Raw genomic sequence first — 20,273 nt, 5'->3', positions numbered from 1 at the left:
TCCCTTTTCTCGCGGATTTAGTCCCAGTATTGGAGTTTTGCAAGCTCGTTTGGAAGAAGGCCTGGCGGCCGACCATTCGCGGCTACTCCACCGCTATTTCCACTTTTCACACCCCTGTCGATGGTGCTCTTCTGGGGCAGCACCCTCTCGTGGCAGCTTTCTAGCTGGCGCTGGGCGGATTCGACCTGCTCTCAGGCGAACCAGTCCACCTTGGGATTTGTCGATCGCGTGCTTTCGATTGGCTGTCGGTCCCACTTTCTCACACCTATCGGCTATTTCCATTCAGTTGTTGACCTGGAAAGCTGTTTTCTGGTGGCGGTAACATCTGGTCGAAGAGTGGCGATTTACATGCTATGTCGTCCGACCGGCGCTGACTGTGTTTCACACGGATCGTGTCAGTATTAAGCCTCCCAGATACTTACCGACCGAAGGTCGATCATTTCCATGTGACAGCTCCTATCGAACTTCCTACTCTTACCCAGCCTTCCACGGGGACCACTCCTACGAGCACTCACCCGTTGGATGTCCGTGAAGGCGCTCAAAGTCTATATCAAGCTAACGCAGGGGATCCGTGACGGGTACCCAGCTGTTCTGTTATTACGGTGGTGGGAAGGCTGGTCTGCCAAGCCGCAGCAAGCAGACTTTGTCTCGCTGGCTAGTATCGTCTATATTTGTGCCGCTTATCAGGCTAAGGGCAAGCCTCCCCTGAGGGGTTGAAGGCTCACTTTCGGTCAGGGCAGTAGCCGCATCAAAAGCTTTTGCATCGGCACTCCCCATTGAAGAGATCTGCTCTGCGCTATTTGGAGCCCGCCAAGCGCGTTTATCGCCATTATCAGCTCGATCGCATTCCGTGTCGTGCAAACTTTGGCCGTACTGTTCTCTCCAGTGGACAGTGTCCTGCCACCCTGACCGAGTGAGTCTTGGTTTATTGGTTTGTTTTGACGCTACTGTACAATAAGATTCCATTATTGACATGTCTGCTAATATGAGCACTCAGAGAACCTGTACCCCCTTTCGATTCTCTACGGAGTTACTGTATCGTTAGTGAGTGGTATTTTTGTTTTCCCCCTACGGTGCTCTCATGAAAGAAGCCACTTAGTGGGTCGGATTTCGTTGATATTAAGCACTCGTGCAATGTCTCATTATGCTAGAGGTCGTCTTTGAGCACAAATCCTCCCTGTCAGTTCCCCTCCCATAATGCCTCGTGAGGAAGCCGAAACTGGGTCAGTGACAGGTGAGTGTTATGGCCTGTTCAATTTTTTTTTTTTTCCATGATCTGATCGCTATATTTTGAGTGTGCTTGGACAGAATTCCCTCCTCCCTGGCCTCCGGTCTTTGGGAGTCTGTGATTATGCATAATATGTACCCCAAGGACGATCTCTCTGAAAAAGAATTAACCAAACCTGCAGAGGTTTTCAATTCTTTGAAGAGAGTCGTCCTTGGGGTAGGGCCTTCCCACCTCCCCGCAATTCTGTTCACTGATAAGAATTCAGCAGAAGGAATGATGATACGGGTCGAGGAGCCTACCCAGTTGGTGCGCATGCGCTAAGGGAGGTAACTCCGTGAGGTAGGGTCCGTATAATAAATAAAAGAGTTTATTTATTGTACAATCTTTTTATTCAAAAAACATTGATACAACTGTCACAGGACATTTTTCAGCCGGAAAATGCATAATATGTACCCCAAGGACGACTCTCTTCAAAGAATTGAAAACCTCTGCAGGTTTGGTTAAGTTGTATAACTGTCCCTTTACAACAATATCACGGCTGTTTAACTGCCACATCACAGTAATGTCACAGTTGCATAACTGCCCCACCACAGCAATGCCACAGTTGTATAACTGCCACATCACAGTAATGTCACAGTTGCATAACTGCCACATCACAGTTGCATAACTGCCACATCACAGTAATGTCACAGTTGTATAACTGTCACATTACACCAATATCACAGCAAATGTTACATCCAAATTTTGGACTGCAACATCACTGAAAAACAACATTACACTATTTCTAAAATATATTACATTAATAGCCCTAGTGTGAACTTGACAGTGGAATGTTTTTGTCTCAAAATTTTGACGATTAGTTTTGTGTGATCAGAGCCAAAATGGAGAAAATATTTATGACAATATTATGCAACAGATGGAGGAGGAAACTCTGCCAAAAGAATAACTTTGCTTAAAATGACATGTATTGAATTATGCCTCAGCTAACCATTGATCCATGGTGGGAAGACTGAATCTACGGTCAGAGGCAGTGACTTAAACCAAGCGAACTAAGAGCCTTAACGGTCAACATATTTTGAACGCTGTAGTGACAGTGGAAAAACTGTTGGTGTAAAAACTGAAGATACATACTCTTGCAATATAATTTTGTTTTGATAGTAACACCTTTTGAGTATGAACAGACAAGTCGCAATGGCTGCTGGAAAAATATATAAGTATAATAATTCAGTAAAGATAGTATGTGACATCTAAATGGCCAATCAGAACATTGAAAGCTGCATTCCAAATGACAGAGGGATACGCATCTACAACTGCAGACATCCCATAGCCCATGGGAAGTACATGTACTTTCCTACAACAGTAAGCCGCTTTCTGATTGGCTAATATCAACTTCCTGTTGGTCATTAAACAGAGAAAGTACATGACAGGTCGGCCTGAAATTGGATGTTGCCGCAGCTATAGTGAGCAATAACATATTTTCGTCTGGCCCCAAATACTCAGAGATATCAACATGAAAATAACCCAAAATATAATTCTCTTACCTCTTCTATCTTCTCCACCCTGAAATATGGAGACATAAGACATAAAAATGGATTCAAATTTTGTCTTTTATCTTGCAAGCTGTCATTTTGTAATACCTATTTTTATATTACATCATATTTTGCTCAGGCCAGACCTATTGTATTTCTTGTTTTATGGACCTGTCGGTCCTATTTCTTCAAGAATAGGGGCGGTGGGGTAGCCTAATGGTTAAAGTGTTGGCTCGTCATGCCGAAGACCAGGGTTCGAATCCCCACATGTTTGAAGGCCATTTCTGGTGTCCCCCGCTGTGATGTTGATGGAATATTGCAGTCAGTCAGTCTTCAAGAACAAGGAAGACGAAAAAAAATTCCTCGCTTACTTTGACTGATCATTTATATCTTATTTTGCCCCCCTCCTGCCTGTAGATTTTCTGAGGACAAACATCCGTAAAACAAGAAATAGATTTGGTCTGGCCTGACAAAGTAACAAAGACGACATTCATCTTGCCTCTTGAAAAGGAGTCAAGAAATATTGTGATTATTAATCAATGACGACAGTGATCTGTATGGTAATGCGAATGAAGTGAAAACAAACACAGTAAGTAAACAGCAAGGCATACATGAATGACTGGACAATCAGATCCTGGCAGTCTTGGGACATAACTCTACACAACTGAATTGACAATCAGATCCTGGAAGTCTTGGGACATAACTCTACACAACTGACTTGACAATCAGATCCTGGCAGTCTTGGGACATAACTCTACACAACTGACTTGACAATCAGATCCTGGAAGTCTTGGGACATAACTCTACAAAACTGACTGGACAATCAGACCCTGGTAGTCAGGGGACATAACTCTACACAACTGACTTGACAATCAGATCCTGGGAGTCAGGGGACATAACTCTACACAACTGCCTTGACAATCAGATCCTGGCAGTCTTGGGACATAACTCTACACAACTGCCTTGACAATCAGATCCTGGGAGTCATGGGACATAACTCTACACAACTGACTTGACAATCAGATCCTGGTAGTCAGGGGACATAACTCTACACAACTGACTTGACAATCAGATCCTTGTAGTCATGGGACATAACTCTACACAACTGACTTGACAATCAGATCCTCATAGTCAGGGGACATAACTCTACACAACTGACTTGACGATCAGATCCTCGTAGTCAGGGGACAGAACTCTACACAACTGACTTGACAAGCAGATCCTGGGAGTCATGGGACATAACTCTACACAACTGACTTGACGATCAGATCCTGGTAGTCAGGGGACATAACTCTACACAACTGACTTGACAATCAGATCCTCGTAGTCAGGGGACATAACTCTACACAACTGACTTGACGATCAGATCCTGGGAGTCAGGGGACATAACTCTACACAACTGACTTGACAATCAGATCCTGGCAGTCTTGGGACATAACTCTACACAACTGCCTTGACAATTAGATCCTGGGAGTCTGGGGACATAACTCTACACAACTGCCTTGACAATCAGATCCTGGGAGTCAGGGGACATAACTCTACACAACTGCCTTGACGATCAGATCCTGGGAGTCATGGGACATAACTCTATACAACTGACTTGACGATCAGATCCTGGTAGTCAGGGGACATAACTCTACACAACTGACTTGGCAATCAGATCCTGGGAGTCAGGGGACATAACTCTACACAACTGACTTGACAATCAGATCCCTCCTCAAAGCGAGTCAGGCAAAGGACATAACTCTACACAACTGACTTAACAATCAGATCCTGGTAATCAGGAGACATAACTCTACACAACTGACTCTGACAATCAGATCCTGGTAGTCAGGGGACATAACTCTACACAACTGGATTCACAATTAGATCCTGGTAGTTAGGGGACATAACTCTACACAACTGCATTCACAATTAGATCCTGGTAGTTAGGGGACATTGGTTCAAATCTCATAATTGATGATTGGTTCATTACAACTGATCAATCATTGAAAATACATTGTTAGCATCATTTCCTGGTTATGTTTGTTAATGCACAAAAAAATAAAGAAAAAACATATAGTTCCTTCAAGTTTTTTTCCAACTGCACAAAATGCATTTGCATCTCTAACGGATGACTAGTATGTTAGGGAAAAAAATTTCATCGAGTCCTTAAGAAAAACTCAATCATGACTTGGACCGAGCTGGCAGTGCTTATGAAATGTAGCACTTACTAATAGGGCTTCAACGAGTCCATTTTTTTGGACTCGAGTACTCGAGGGGTGAGACTCGACTCGGACCCGAGTACTCGAAATTCATACCTTTCAAGCAAACGATAGCGTAACCGGCATGACATGTGTTCCGATCACACAAGTGAACACTTACTTCTTTCCGACTGCATATCGTCGTGTGACTAACATTTCCTACTGGTCAGAATCAGTATTTGGATGTTTACTTGACAAACATTTTTTTTCTTCGTACTTCTTGTACTGCCTGCAAAACGCAGTGAGATACCGCACAGGCGGCATTTGGTTATTTTGCTCTTTTCACTATCCAGATCAAGATCATATATTTGATTTTTTTATCTTTCTCCATGTCTATCAATTGTCTATCAAGATAGTTACCTAATCATTTTAAAAAGTGAAAACTCAAACCATGTATAATATTTACTCTCATCTGCAGACTTGTAGCAACTAATACCATACAGCCACACCGAGTGAGGAGTAAACTATTTAATCTAGGTGTTAATAAAAACATCATCAGATGGGTTAAAGAATTCAGGGTACATAGAACTCAGTATGTCAGTGTCAATGGCTATCAATTTTCTTTTCTCTCAACCTCTACTGGAGCTCCACATGGCTGTGTTCCTTCATCCGTACTCTTCGTTTTGTATACCTGATAATTTCTGATTCTGAACATTATTATCGTCAAGGCATTGACTAAACCGTAATGACAGTTTTTTATCAAACCTTTATTCAAAGTGTGTTGGCCTACAATTTTCTATGTTGGTATGGGGATCTGTCTCATCGCAACAGAAACAAATTTTTCAATTTTGTTAATACTGCTTGCAAAATTTCTGGAGTGTCTTTTGGAGTGTACTCCCTTTATCTATGAGCGCCATATTGTCAAAAAGGGAGCTAAAATTAGATTTGATAGTTGATATACTTGATCTCAACATTTTGAACTACTTCCTTCTGGACGCTGCTGACGATTACCTTCCCTCAAAACAAACAGAGCTGGACAGTCTTTCATACCATCAAGTATTCGTGAATGCAACAAATATTTTGAATCACCATCATGTGATTAGAACTAGAATTATTCAGCCTCTTTACCTATGTGGTTAATTGAATTATATCATGTCAGTTTTATTTATAAATAGCATTCGTTTTGAGCATGTAATTATTGTGTATATTTTTGTGAACTGTGTATATATTCATTTTGAGACAGTTTGGATGTATAAGAATTTCCTCCGGGATAATAAAGTTATATCTTATCTTAATATTAGACGTTAATGGCCGCTCATGATAAGCAAATGGCAGACAGTCTGTCAACGTCAAATAATCCGAGTTATCTTCCCTTTTTCGAGTCCTCGAGGCCTTGAAAATGGACTCGAGTCCAGCTAGACCCGACTCGTCCTCGAGTACTCGAGTACCCGTGGAAGCCCTACTTACTAACAGACAAAACCAACCTTGTGAAAACTATTGTTAAAGCAAACGAGTATTCCAAAATTGTTTGTGTTCGATAATGAGAAAACATGATCGATTGCTTGGTCGTTTATTCATTGCGACCAATCTTCGATTATTTCAATTAATCAGACCACTAAACTGCACTGATCATCAGATCCTGGTAGTCTGGGTAGTCAGACATAACTCTACACAACTTCATCATTAAGCTTTAATCACATTTACTTACCCATTTAGTCCAGTCAGACCAAAGAACAGTCAATTTCTCATTATTCACAAAGTGATTATCGTCATGAAAGCAACGTGCAGCATCAGCTTCGTTCGCATAGGCTAAATGGGCAGAATGCGGATGTCTGAAAAGTAGGAATGTAATGAACAATGAAAGTAACAAAACAAAGGATACAGGCTTCCTGAGGGGTCACATGTTCCCGCTACAGACAAGGAATACAGGGAACCTAATCTCCTCATATCTATTTTTTTTGGCTGGTTGTTCAAGTCCACACTCTGCAATATTCCAGCAATAAAACGGCAGTCATGCCAGATGCATGAATGGGATGTTGAGTTGCAGGTGTACTAATTCATTACATGAAAGCACCAAGTGTCTTTAATTTAGATTTCAAAGTGCAAAGACCGATTAAGCAAGGAGGAACGTTTGGATACAACGATGTCAGTATCGAGAGAAATGAAAACCACAGTTTTCTGTCTGATCACATGAAGAACTGTGAAACATGTCACTAACTAACTTTATCTTAAAAACAAGTCATGATGTGAGTGTTCACAATAACTTGTTTTAGCTTTATTACTGCTGTTCGAAAACAGACGTCCAAAGTGAGTCAGTGACTGAGTGAGTGAGTGAGTTTAGTGTTTCGCCACATTCAACAATATTCCAGTTATATGGCGCCAGTCTGTAAATCAATAGTCTGGACCAGACAATCCAGTGATCAACAGCATGAGCATTGATCTGCGTAAGTGGCAACCGATGACATATGTCAACCAAGTCAGCGAGTCTGACCACCTGATCCCATTAGTCGTCTCTTACCCAAAAACTGTGATGCATTAGCCTTGGTTGTGAATTTTCCAATAAATAAAAATTTTTTTGGTGTAACAGCGTTTAGATATTATTCTACATTCATTATCGATTATTCACGAGTTAGATTCCCTTTTCTTATTTTCCCACAAACTGTTTTTATCCTCAGTGGCGAAGGGATATATTCTACTGGTTGGGGATTTCACAGGATGGGGTTATTTAAGAGTCCTGCCTCTGGATCCACTAGGATACATTATTGTATGACAAACAGGTTTTAGGTTAGAGAAGAGTGAATATGGTATACACCTTCAGAGACATTAGAACAAGTTCCGCATATTTAGTGCAATCAATGACATTCATATTCATTGTTTGTGTCTTTCAGTACATCAGGGACAACGACATTAGATAGTTTAACAGACTGATGGAGTGCATGTTGTAAGTTAATTGACAATAATGCGGACACTGAAGTGTATCTTATTACAACTATTTCGACAGCAGTATTAACTTAACCATCACCAGGCAATACAATCATACAACATTCATTTCTTCAGCAATCAAATTTAGCTTTCGCTCCACGCTAATCGTTTTCTATATAGACAATGCAATGATCAATGTTGAGACAGTTATAAGCATCAATTACACCAGGCTCATATTACACAAGAATAACTGTTTCACATTTTTTATTTAGAAATAGCGTTGAATACCAGACTGTGTTCTTAAATCTATCCCTGGTGACATCAGATTGACAGCTGATTTTTCTATCAATCAATATACTTTAAATTTCCTTGCTATCATGACTGTTTTGACTGATATTGTTCAGGACATATACCCATATGTCTAAGGTCTTTGAGCTAAAATTTAATGTTTTTTCCATGTTTGCATTACCTGTTGCTACAAACACAACACAGAAAGCGTCAGCATGAAATTACAGTTTCCACTATGATGTCAGGCCATGTGACGAGAACTATGCTTTCACGTCGCAGTGGTTTCTTTTGTTACAAACATTGCCTTTGGGATTTTTTTGTTTGGATACTTGTTTTAACATGCTATATAAAAAAATCCATATACTTACTTTTTACTGTATATCTCATTAACAAAGGGGAGGCAGGGTAGCCTAGTGGTCAAAGCATTTGCTTGTTAATTCGAGGACTCGGGTTTGATTCCCCACAAAGGTTCAATGTGTGAAGTCTATTTCTGGTGTCCTCGGCTATGATATTGCTGGAATATTTCCAAAAGTGGCATAAAACTAAACTCACTCACTCACTACCTTAACAAAGCTGACAAATGCACTTACGCGGCATTCGATATGATCATACAGCTAGCCAGGCCTCCATACGTCTTGAAGTGCTCGTACAGCTGATCTTCGGTGGTCGATGCATTCATATCGGGCACATAAAGATAACAGCTCTGGGCTTTCTGCAACAATAAAAGTCATGTATACAAAACATACTGGCACTTTCTATGGCCCGATGTCAGCTTAAACAAGAGTCATCAGGAGCTGACATATCCCCCCGGCCCCCACATATTTGAAAGAACAAATCATCTGACAGTCCAAATCATTTCCATGGAAATCTTGAGAAATATAGATGCCAAAAATCTGAAAATAGCAAAAGGCACCATTTCAAAATTTGCCTAATATATCTGCCAAGTTCTGTTGAAGGATACTGAACGCTTTTCGAGTTGTGCACCAGAAATGAAACCCACCCCTTCCCTTTTGGGACTAAGTCCGAATCGTTTCCATGGAAACCGGGAAAAATAAGTATGCCCAAATTATGACAAATAGCAAAAGGCACCACTTTGGCATCTGTCACACATATCTGCCAAGTTTTGCTGAGAGATATTAAGAAGTTTTCGAGGTGTGCTCTTGAAACGAAACCCACCCCTCCCTTTTGAGACTAAGTCCGAATTGTTTCCATGGAAACCAGGAAAAATAAAAATGCCAAAAATCTGCAAATAGCAAAAGGCACCACTTAAGGTTCTGTATGATATATCTACCAAGTTTTGCTGAAAAATATTGAACGGTTCTTAAGTTATGCTCTGGAAACGAAGCCCACCCCTCCCTTTTGGGACTAAGACCGAATCATTTCCATGAAAACCGGGAAAAATAAATATGCCATTACATGTCGGGGGGATAAAAAGGTTCATTTGCCCATTTTTCATTTATCACCCTGTAAAACTTTTGTGAAAATGTTCACATGCTCAGAGATAATTTCAGAAAGTAAAACTGCAACTACCTAAAATTGTTTTAACTTTTGAATTCAGCACAACAATCTTCACAAACATATCACTAGGAACTCTTTCTGCAAAGCACACTGGCCTTGAGATGTCAGCCAGTTGCTGGGTTCATTGAGTGACCTCCTCTCTACATGCATTGTCACTGAATAAACCCAGTAAGTGAATAAACCCCAAATTTATCCATATTTGTGAACTGATAACAGCAACAGAAGCATTTTTAAGAAAACACTTGTTTATGGCGTTTGTTTTGACACATTTTACTGTTTCAGTTTCAACTTAATTCGTAGGGATAAAATTAATAAAATTGAAAATTTTAACTATAAATTGTATATTTATAATAATTATCCTATATCATGGAGTGTTGAGTGAAAACAAACTGTAAACAAAGTTTCTGGCCTCTGTGGAACCCTTCACCTGAACACTCCCCATTGCTCATGGAGAAGGACAGCCTGGCAGACTCCTGGGAAGCATGCAGCCAGCTCTCCGGTTGGTCATGTAACTCCCCTTTTAAGTCCACTTTTGTACAAGACAAAAGGACGGAACTCGGCAAGTAGACCCCGCCTGGGCAGCTCACAGTTTTAACATTGAGTTCCTCATTGATGTGTTTTGACCGGGAGCGAAATGCATTGAAATCCACCAAAGTGCAGTTTTCACACTTCACTGACGTGATTGCTCGTAAGAGTAGAGGTAAGTTAGCATGCGTGCTGATTGCGTCAGAGTACACAAGTGGCCTAGATAGAACAAGTATATATGGATGACAACTTCTTTAATTCTAGAGCATGACGTTTCGATACAGGTTTTTGTATCATTTTCAAGAATGAATGATACAGGGAGATAACAGGTGATATATACAACAGAAGACTAATTAACAAGGTTGAGGCAAAATTAACAATGTGATGATAACGATTAAAGGGATAAAAATGTCTTTATTCAGTATTTACAAGGTAAACGATCTCCGCAGAGGATGGCCCTCTATCTACATTGTTGATCCGATGACAGTTGCTGCGCCATTACCAAAGGACCAAACTGATAGAGTACCTGATAGGTCGCATAGGTAGTGGGAAGTGTAGGTCGTCTCTGATTTCCAGAAACATCCCTCTGTGATGGCAGTCAGCGAATAGTTGCTATGAAGCGCCATTAGGGTTCGAAGCAGCTGGAGAAGAAAGACCGGTGAACGTGTAGGCTTTAAGATTGTAGATCACATTCAGAATGCAAGTGTTATACGGGAGACTCCACCAATGTAGCTGTTGAGGGCAGGATGAACAGGCACTAACACAATCTATGACGCAGCCACATAGATTTGTCAGTGCTCTGATTGGACAGAGGGTGAGGTCTTCGATGTCATCAGGTCCGAAGATAGTGGACAATGGGGGTAGAATAGACAATCTAAACGGTTGTCCTGGCAGTTGGTTCTTCGCAATGGTCCCATCTAAGGCCCTGAAAAACTCTGCCGTGCCTCCTCCTTTCAAACCACACTCTGTTGACATCCAGAGCGTGGAGTTCCGAAATATGAGCAGCAGTAGCTAAAGCTACCAGGAAGAAGGTCTTGAAGGTGATGCAGTCAAAACTCTTCTCATCTCGAAGTTCCTAGTCGTCGGAGATGAGATGTTTAAGTATGATGGAGAGGCCCCAAGCTGGAGGCAGAAACTTGGTCAGCCAACTTGGTCAGCAAACTTGTTAGAATACAACAAGAACTGGAGTTCTGGCACAGTGAAAATCTTATTGTCCATAGCTGTGGCTATCACCGTGTTGATGGCTGCTAGATAAGTGGAAAGTTTAGACCCCTCCAATCTCTTAGACATACGCAGATGTTGTAGGTAGTCAGAAACAACATGGGCAGAAGCTGTGGTAGGCTATAGTATGCCCTTCAATCTCCAATAGTCTTGTAACTTCTTCCACTTGTCATCATGTAAGGTCCGTGTAAAAGTTCAATGAGCTGGAGTTATTAGCAGCCACCACTCTTCTAGAGTATCCCTTGGCAATCAAAGATCTCTGGAGATAAAGATGAGGCTGTGTATGGCAAGTGTGGTCTGAAGAGACCGGTAGAATTGGCTGAGGCTGCATAGTACGGATCACAGATTGCTCCACATGAGAATGGATCACTGATCCAGAAGAAATCTCCGAATTGGTTAGGACATCATCAACTATGCCCTCAGGTTCGGCGATCCCTGCCAATTCGGAGATTTCTTCTGGCTCGACGAACCTGAAGGCATAGTTGATGATGTCCTAACCGCAGGGATCACCAACTTAAGACATAACTTTCTACGACAGAGGAGTGGCGATCAAGGGGTTCGCTAATATAGAGAGGACTGCAGAACAACTGTAGATCCAGGTAGATTGCTGATCCAGTGAAAGTCACCGCTGATGAGAAGATCGCCAATCCCGGAAGATTTGCCGATTGTTGATCGCGATCGCCGCTGAAGAGAAGATCACCTATCCTGATTGCAGAGGTAGAAATCGCTGATCTCCAGTAAACCTAGAATCCTGTGAAGTAGGTGAAGATCGGGGAAGCACAGATCCTAGCTGGTCTGGTGATCCATTAACTACCACCACTCTACATGAAACTGAAGGTCTGGGGGTCAGCTAAAACTTCTTGTTGAATCATGCATGGAAAAAGCATCTGATATTCTTGCTGAGGTAGGAGTCCGATCGGGTGGCCTATAGGCCTTCTTGGTAGGAAGTCCTTGATTTCTCGGGTGCAGAAGGGCCCAATTCGTCTAATTTCTTTCCATCCCTGGATAGCCACCTGGATCTGAACTTGTGATAGGCCGCAAAGTCGTCATCTTATAACTTTTCACAAAATATGCATCTTGCAATCCAGGCTCACAGCCTATGCAGTCAATTCATGATGGATGGGGGTCTGAAGAAGAGAAATTCTTCTTACACTTGTCACAGACCTTTTTTTTTCCTTGAGTACTTGTGTTCTTTACCCATGACTGCATAGGCTCTCAGCAGACAGAAACAGCACATCAGCACTCAAGTGCGACAAGAAAGAGAAATGGCAAGACAGGGGAATCACATGACCAACCGGAGAGCATGCTACATGCTCCTCAGGAGGCTGCCAGTTTGTCCAGGAATGGGAGCAATGGGGAATGCTCGGACGAAGGGTTCAAGAGGGGCCAAAAACCTGTTTACAGTTTGTTTCCACTCAACAGTCAAATACAAGACAGAGAGTACACTCCATGAGATAGGATAAGTATTATAGATATACAGTTTAAAAATATGCAAACTAACATATATACATAAGTTTTTAGACTGTGTTTCTTTCATCGCTAGGCAGTTTATTAAGCACATAGGAAAAGCACACATCCAAACTTTACTTATGAGTTCCTGGTTCCTTACTATGATCCTCATTTCTCCTTTCTTGTGTCCTTAGCTGTGATATTGATGGATATATTGCTAAAAGCACTGTTAAACCTATATCGGTGACTTTTTCACTCCCTGAATGTTATATGAAAAACTTTGCTTTTTGTGAAAACAGAATCATGTCATGTTTTCCTTGTATTGTAGATCCCCTGAAATAAGCCCAGGATGTATAGAGTATGCATACCCACCTAGAGTTGAATACATTATGCACCAACAACCTTCATCAACATCTGTCATATTCACCTTTGTTCCATAATATCTGATCCCTAAGCTGCAAAGCAAAGTCCTATGCCTTTAGTGCCTTAAAACTTCCTTGGCCTAATGACCTTGACTATGGCTGCCTGATACTTCAGTCACGAGGTATCCCTAAATAGTGGCAAAAGGAATTGTCATAAGTCTTGTTACAGATGTGCCTTGAATACAGGCTGAGAGGTACAGTTTGCAAATCCTTCAAAGTTAAATAGACAGTAACATAAGACAAAACTCATGTTGCCTAACAGAAAAACTCGAGAACTAATCCAAAATGACATCAAATTTCAGCCATGTTTCTTAGTGTGACCTCCATGACTTTGACCTCATGTGAAAGTCACCAAAAGGTTGTGCTGCCCGGCCCCACCCTACAGATCATATATACAGTTGAAGAACAGATGTGTATTTGGCTTGAACATGTCAAGAGAGCATTGAGAACATACCTCTTTAATAGCTGACATTATGTCTGGATCTGGAAAGAAAAAGGTCACCATCTCAAACATCTCATATTATATTTCACCCATCGTAAAATATAATCAGCAGCAAAAAAAAAGTCAGTACGAATTCAAAATTAGATAGGCTCTGTAATCGTACCATTACAGAAATGGACATAATAAGCTGATCAAACACATTTGTTTTTGTACAATATCCTGACACATCTCAATGAATAACTCAGCACAATTCCAAGACATTACGTGAACGTTTCCAGTCCATTCAGACTCTTGACTTCAGTATCTAGTGTGACCACCACGAGTGGCAATAACTGCAGCACAGTGTCTATGCATGGAGTGCACCAATCGATTGATGAAGGCCACTGGCACCTGGAACCATACTCTGAGAAAGGCCTGGTGCAATAAATCGGCTGGTCGGCCTTGGTATGACATTATTCAGTCTCCTCTGAATTTCATCCCAAAGATGTTCAATTGGGTTTAAATCAGGACTAAGGGCTGACCACTGCATAATGTTTTGTTTGTTTTTGTTTTATTGTTTTTAACACCATTCAGCTGTAGGAAGTCCCGTGTAGCTCTGGCTCTGGCCTGGGCATTATCATGCTGGAAAATGTTGTTCCGGTGATGTGCGAAATGTGGTATGGCGTGGGTTCTGAGAGCTTGGTCAGTGTAGCCGCCTCCTCTCCCATGACCAACATTCTGGAAGTTGGAACACCACAGAACCCACTCTCTGGTTCAGGTCTATTCCACCCCATACCATGACGCTTGCACCTCTCCATCCAAAACACATTGGTCTGGCCACGTCATCGCCATATTCTTGTTCTGCCATCTGCAGTTGATACGAAGTACCGACTCTCAGGTGTGAACAGAACAGTTCTCCATTGCCTGTATCGCCAATTTACGTGTTGTAGGGCAAACTGTAGACGTTCATGCTGATGACTAGGGTGAGGATAGGTCCACGGTAAGGTCTACAGCAATAGAATTTCCCGCTGTTAAGACGTCGGTGTACTGTATCAGTACTGATTGGTCTTACTTGTGTTCCCACTGTCTGGCATGCTGTTTAAGATGCCTGCATGAAGGGATTCTGTACATGCTGTCGCACAACATGGCGGTCTTGTCGTTTTGTGGTCACTCTTGGTCTTCCAGTATTGGGGCAATCATTTGTGGTGTTAGTGGCCTGGAAACGTTGCTGCAGCCTGTAGATGGTCCGAACGTTGACCTGGAAGTGGTTGGCAACTGCTTGTGCAGTGTGGCCAGCTTCAAGTCTTCCTAGCGCCTAGTTCCTCTGAGCTGTCATGAGTCGCGGCATCCTGCTGACGTTGTAATGTAGATGTTTCAGACAGGTTTGGGGGTGCATCTTTTAGCGGGCTGGTCCTTGCAGCTTCAGTTGCATGAAAAACATCTCAGAAATCAGGTTGCGTTTTTGAGACCATTTCCTGGGTTCCATTCTGAGTTTGGGAAGGAATGTCTTTGCTCAGGTAAAGTGTTGGAGATGTTCTCAAAAATATACAATCAAAACAATAAATGAGTTTACATTTATCCATTTCGGTGAAGGAAAATTCCAAACTGACATTTCTTTTGCTGCTTAGTATACATAATACCACCCACCATGTCTTTGTATCCAGGCCAGAAACACAGAATCTCTCTGTATTACCATGACCTGCAAGCCAGACACATGAGCCCTCTGTATCACCATGGCCTGCAAGCCAGGAACACAGGAGCTCTCTGTATTACCAAGACCTGCAAGCCAGACACAGGAGCTCTCATTATCACCATGGCCTGCAAACCAGGAACACACGAGCTCTCTGTATCAACATGACCTGCAAGCCAGACACAGGAGCTCTCTGTATTACCATGGCCTGCAAGCCAGACACAGGAGCTCTCTGTATTACCATGGCCTGCAAACCAAACATACAGGAGCTCTCTGTATTACCATGGCCTGCAAGCCAGGAACACAGGAGCTCTCTGTATCAACATGACCTGCAAGCCAGACACAGGAGCTCTCTGTATTACCATGGCCTGCAAGACAGGAACACATGATCTCTCTGTATTACCATGACCTGCAAGCCAGACACAGGATCTCTCTGTATTACCATGACCTGCAAGCCAGGAACACGGGATCTCTCTGTATTACCATGACCTGCAAACCAGACACACAGGAGCTCTCTGTACTAAAAGTAAGAAAAACAAGAAACATGTGTTGGTACTTTACAAACTATTCATTGGTTTAGAGACTTGCCAATCTAACTATTCTAAATAAGTGTTACAATGATATCTTACCTTTAGAAGCTTTCAGCAACTGCAAACAAAAACAGATGGTGTGCCATTACATGTGCCATAACCCCAGCTAAACACCCTACTATAGTAACTTGCAAAAGGCACATCACTTGTGAGTGAATGTTACAAGGTTCATACAGATAAGGACCTCTACCATTCAGGGCCTTTCCAGGCATACAGCTGTCATTTTCATGGCCTTTCAGGAGGGTGATTCTCAAGGCCATTCACATTTGACTCTAAACAGAAAGGTTTTTCTAGGGGGACAAGAAAATTAAGGCATCTGCAAACATTTATAAAACTCCTTATTCTACCTCATGTAAGAATGTCCATCTCTGATTGGTTCCATGCGGGGTATACATCTTTACGAGAGAGAATAATTCATTTGGACCCCGCCCCAAGGAAAAAGCATGCATCCACAGCGGTCAATGAACTGTTAACCAGTGGTTCATAGTCAGTACCATGTTAGTAAAATATATGATTGAATTTTAGTTTGTTTTAATGTTATATCTACATAATGAGAGAATTAAACATTCGGTAAGGTAAATTGCTTGTAGCATTATGATTCGGAGTACAGAGGGTTTTATGCGTCCCGTGTTAGGTCTTAAAACTTAACACGGGACACATAAACCCCCTGTATACCCCTCATCACAATGCTACAACTTATATTGTGGTCTGTTACATGTAAGAAAAACATGCAGAGTGCCTCTTAAACGAAAAACAAACACAACTATAAGGCTGTATATACTCAGGGTGGTGGGGAAGCATAATGGTTGAGACATCCACTTGTCACGCTGAAGACCTTGGTTCGATTCCCCACATGGGTAAATGTGTGAAGCCAATTTCTAATGTCCCTTGCCATGATATTGCTGGACTATTGCTAAAGGCGGCTTAAATATCCATACTCACTCACTCTATATACTCACATAGCTGCTCTTCCTCTCTGACACATGTACAAAAATCCTCTGGTTTTTCAGTGTGTGGGGCATTATCACAGCTTTCAGAGCATCATCTCGTTCTTTGAAGCGAACGAAGCCAAAGTTATTGTTCCTAGAACAAAAGTTAGCTGGGTTTTACACTGCTTTGAACAGAGTTTCTGAATGACACCTTAACAGGGTTGAAGTGACTCAGACATTTACAACTAGTGAAGGCAACAAGATAAGTTACGATGTTGATTAATCAAGGACAAATATAAAAGTGAATATGTGGTGTGAATAACACGTCAGCAGATCCAGGCATGGCTGACAATATAAGGGAAGTAACTTTGTTAACACAAAGAAGAAGATCATATTGACCAAGACCTTACCTTTATTTAACTGTGGTTTTTTAAACGAAATAGTAAGAACAATTTAACATTTTAATTATAAACTGCATATTTATAATACTTATCCTATCTCACGGTATGCACTAGGATAAAGTAGAACAAGACGAAGAGATAACATCGATATCTATTATTGAACTGCAAGGTAGCATGACCATCGCAAGGAAGGCTTCTCCTTCATCTGCGTTGATGATCGACGAAACTTTCTGCGCTAGCACCAACGGGCCAAACTGGTGTAAGCCCTCAAAATAAGTGACGGATAGATCTCGGAGATAGTGTGAGGCCAGAACACAAGGGTTGTATGTGAGACTTCTGCTGCCGAAGCTGTAGACAAGGGGATGAATAGTCTCTTGCATAGCCTACGTTGGTCTTCAGATGCAGCCAGTCACATCTGTAATGCTCTAACCGACAAAGCGAAATATCTTCAGTGTTGTCGGGGGCCATGAATTGTGGACACTGGTGGAATGATGAAAAGTCTCTCTGGCTCTCCGGGTACCTGGTTCTTGGCAATGAAGTCCCATCTTAGGCTAAAAAAGACTTTGTCATGCCCCTTCCATTCAAAACACACTCGTTTGACATCCAAGGCGAGGTGACTGAGGACAACCAACAGGTCCCCGGGCTGGTGGCCAGAACTTCTTTGACTTTATACAAGTGTAGTAAGGATTGGAGACTTTAACAACCGAGGCTGTGGCTATTACAGTATTGATGAGCTGCAAGATACGGAGCCAGTGTAGGAACCCTTTCCTGGAAGTGGAAATGGTGCCCTTCATCTTGCAGTAAGCCTAACCGTCAGCAATCAAGGAATTATGCATATGCACTATATGTGTAGATGGAGCATCTGTGGAGACCAAAGGAGCTGATCAGAGTGTGGTGGATCAGGACGTCGTCTCGGTCTGGAAGTGGTACTGTTTTTGGATCGGTGAGTTCGTGTAGGTTCACAAACCAACTTCTGGCTGGCCAATAATGTGTGACCAAAAGCAGTGTGATCTCCTGAGTCAATCGTAGCTTCAGTTGAACTTGAGGAAGTAAAGCCAGTGGTGGAAACATATACGCATTGAGGCCCTGACAGAGTATTGCCAGCACCAAAGTATCTGCATTTTATCTGCAATCCAAGTAAGCAAATGAGTTGTCTCTACAACGTTGATGCGTTCCAGTGAAGAAACGTCCTCCAAAGAGAAGATGCCGCAGCCTCATCCAGACAAGGACAAACTGGAACCCCGCAGAGACAGTCTGAGGTGGGTCCCAACCAAGAGCAGAGGCCACTGCTCACAATACAGCATCAAAGTCAAATGCCTGAGGACCATGGGTATGACGCGTTTGATACCAGGACTCGGGGATAATATGTTGTGAAGGTATAGAGGTAATGTCCAAAGTAGTCTGAGATGGGGCTGCTGAAACCACGTGTGAAGGGATCACTGATGTGGACTACTGTGTAAAAGTAGACAAAGTCTGATGATACAATGCTGAGGCAGCCTGATGGGGGATGGTGGAAGATGATTCACATCGATAAATGGGATTGCCGATCCAGGAGGGGGATCAACAAACTGGTTGGGATTGCCGAACTAGGAGGGAAAGCCATACTGGTGGGGATAGCCAAACTTATAGGGCTCTCCGTATTGTTAGTGATAGCAAAAGTGGTAGGGATTGCCAAGATTGTTGAACTGAATGGAAGTGCTGAATTGAACGGCACTCATGACAATTGCTTATCTCCCTTCTTTTTGTCGATTTTAGATAATCTAGCACTCTACAATGTCTAGTTATATTATCTAGCACTCTACAATGTCTAGTTATCTTAGAAAGATCCATATGTTAAGTAAGGACTGTTACTCAACTGGGTTTATATCACACATGTGCTGACTTATCAAGTAAGACGGGAACATGGACTCTCTGCTGGTGGCAATGGGCCAGTTGCCTATCATTGACGAGTCAGCATCATCAGGGTGAGCTTCTCAATATCTGGCTGGAATCGTGAGTAGTTGTGCCACTACAAGTGGTGAATGCCTGAAACGTCCTCTGTAGCAATGTCTCGATGATAGTGGTTAGCAAACACCGATTTCCAAAACCAGCCTTCCATGATGGATAATAATGAGCAATTCCCATGTAGTGCAAGTATCAATGCTAATGCTCTAACTTCATGTGGGTTAGATGCTCTAGGTGGAGCCAGTCCTGCTGCCTTGTAAGCTCGTAGAATGACAGCTCTGATCCAGAATGAGATTGTGGTTCAAGAGACTTCAATAGTCGTGGTGGGTGATAGTGGAATGAGGAGATGCTTAAATTTGATCCTTCTTATAGCAGTCAATTCTAAGTAGATTTTTAAAGCTCTGACTGGGGCAAATCCTCTGTGTCTCGATGTCTGAGGACTGATGACAATGCTGGTACGTGAAATTGACAATCTGGTTGACCAGGAAGTTGATTCTTAGCTTTGAAGTCCCATCTTAGTCCCAGGTGGACAAATGTTGCAATTTGATGGTGGAAGTGTTTTGCAAAAAATCTATGACAGGACGACCTTGATCTCTTGTTATCAGTTGGAATGGTTCCGGTTCTAACATCCATTCCGTAGGAGATGGTCAGACTGGTCTGGATAAGGCATCGTCTAAGACGTTTTTCACTCCTGGAAAGTTGCAAGCTCTTATCCATAAGATGAGATTGTCCATTAGGTTGAATAGTAGAAACATCAGTTGCAGTAGAAGCGCTGATCTTGTTGAGACTTGTAGGTTATGGAATACGCTACTGTTGAGTTGTCTGTGTTGATCATGAGAACTTGATTTCTCAGTACATGTGCCTAATGTTGAATTGTCTCGATAACTGCCTTGAATTCTAGTTGATTTATGTGCAGACTTCTTTCGTTTGGTGACCAAACTCCTGATGCAACCTTCTAGTTGAAGTATGCTCCCCATCCTTGCAGGGATGCATTGATGAAGAGATGTATACTG

General features: G+C 42.2%; 1 protein-coding gene across 1 annotated transcript in view; it reads right to left on the bottom strand.

Moving 5' to 3' along the window:
* The window catches only part of LOC124277864 (polyadenylate-binding protein 8-like), a 73,584-nt gene that overhangs the window by 7,458 nt on the left and 45,853 nt on the right, over positions 1–20,273 (bottom strand). The window contains exons 12-17 of the mRNA XM_046713580.1: positions 16,946–17,069; positions 16,026–16,044; positions 13,740–13,768; positions 8,741–8,862; positions 6,649–6,772; positions 2,770–2,788 (exon numbers count right to left, since the gene is read on the bottom strand). Of these exons, the coding sequence (XP_046569536.1) occupies positions 2,770–2,788; positions 6,649–6,772; positions 8,741–8,862; positions 13,740–13,768; positions 16,026–16,044; positions 16,946–17,069 (437 nt within the window). The remainder of the gene's footprint in view (positions 1–2,769; positions 2,789–6,648; positions 6,773–8,740; positions 8,863–13,739; positions 13,769–16,025; positions 16,045–16,945; positions 17,070–20,273) is intronic.

This window comes from Haliotis rubra, unplaced genomic scaffold, assembly GCF_003918875.1.
Source record: "Haliotis rubra isolate DU_JTF1 unplaced genomic scaffold, ASM391887v1 Scf229, whole genome shotgun sequence".
NCBI lineage: Eukaryota > Metazoa > Mollusca > Gastropoda > Lepetellida > Haliotidae > Haliotis > Haliotis rubra.
The sequence above is the reverse complement of the archived record's forward strand: the minus strand, read 5'-3'. Positions and strand labels throughout refer to the sequence as shown.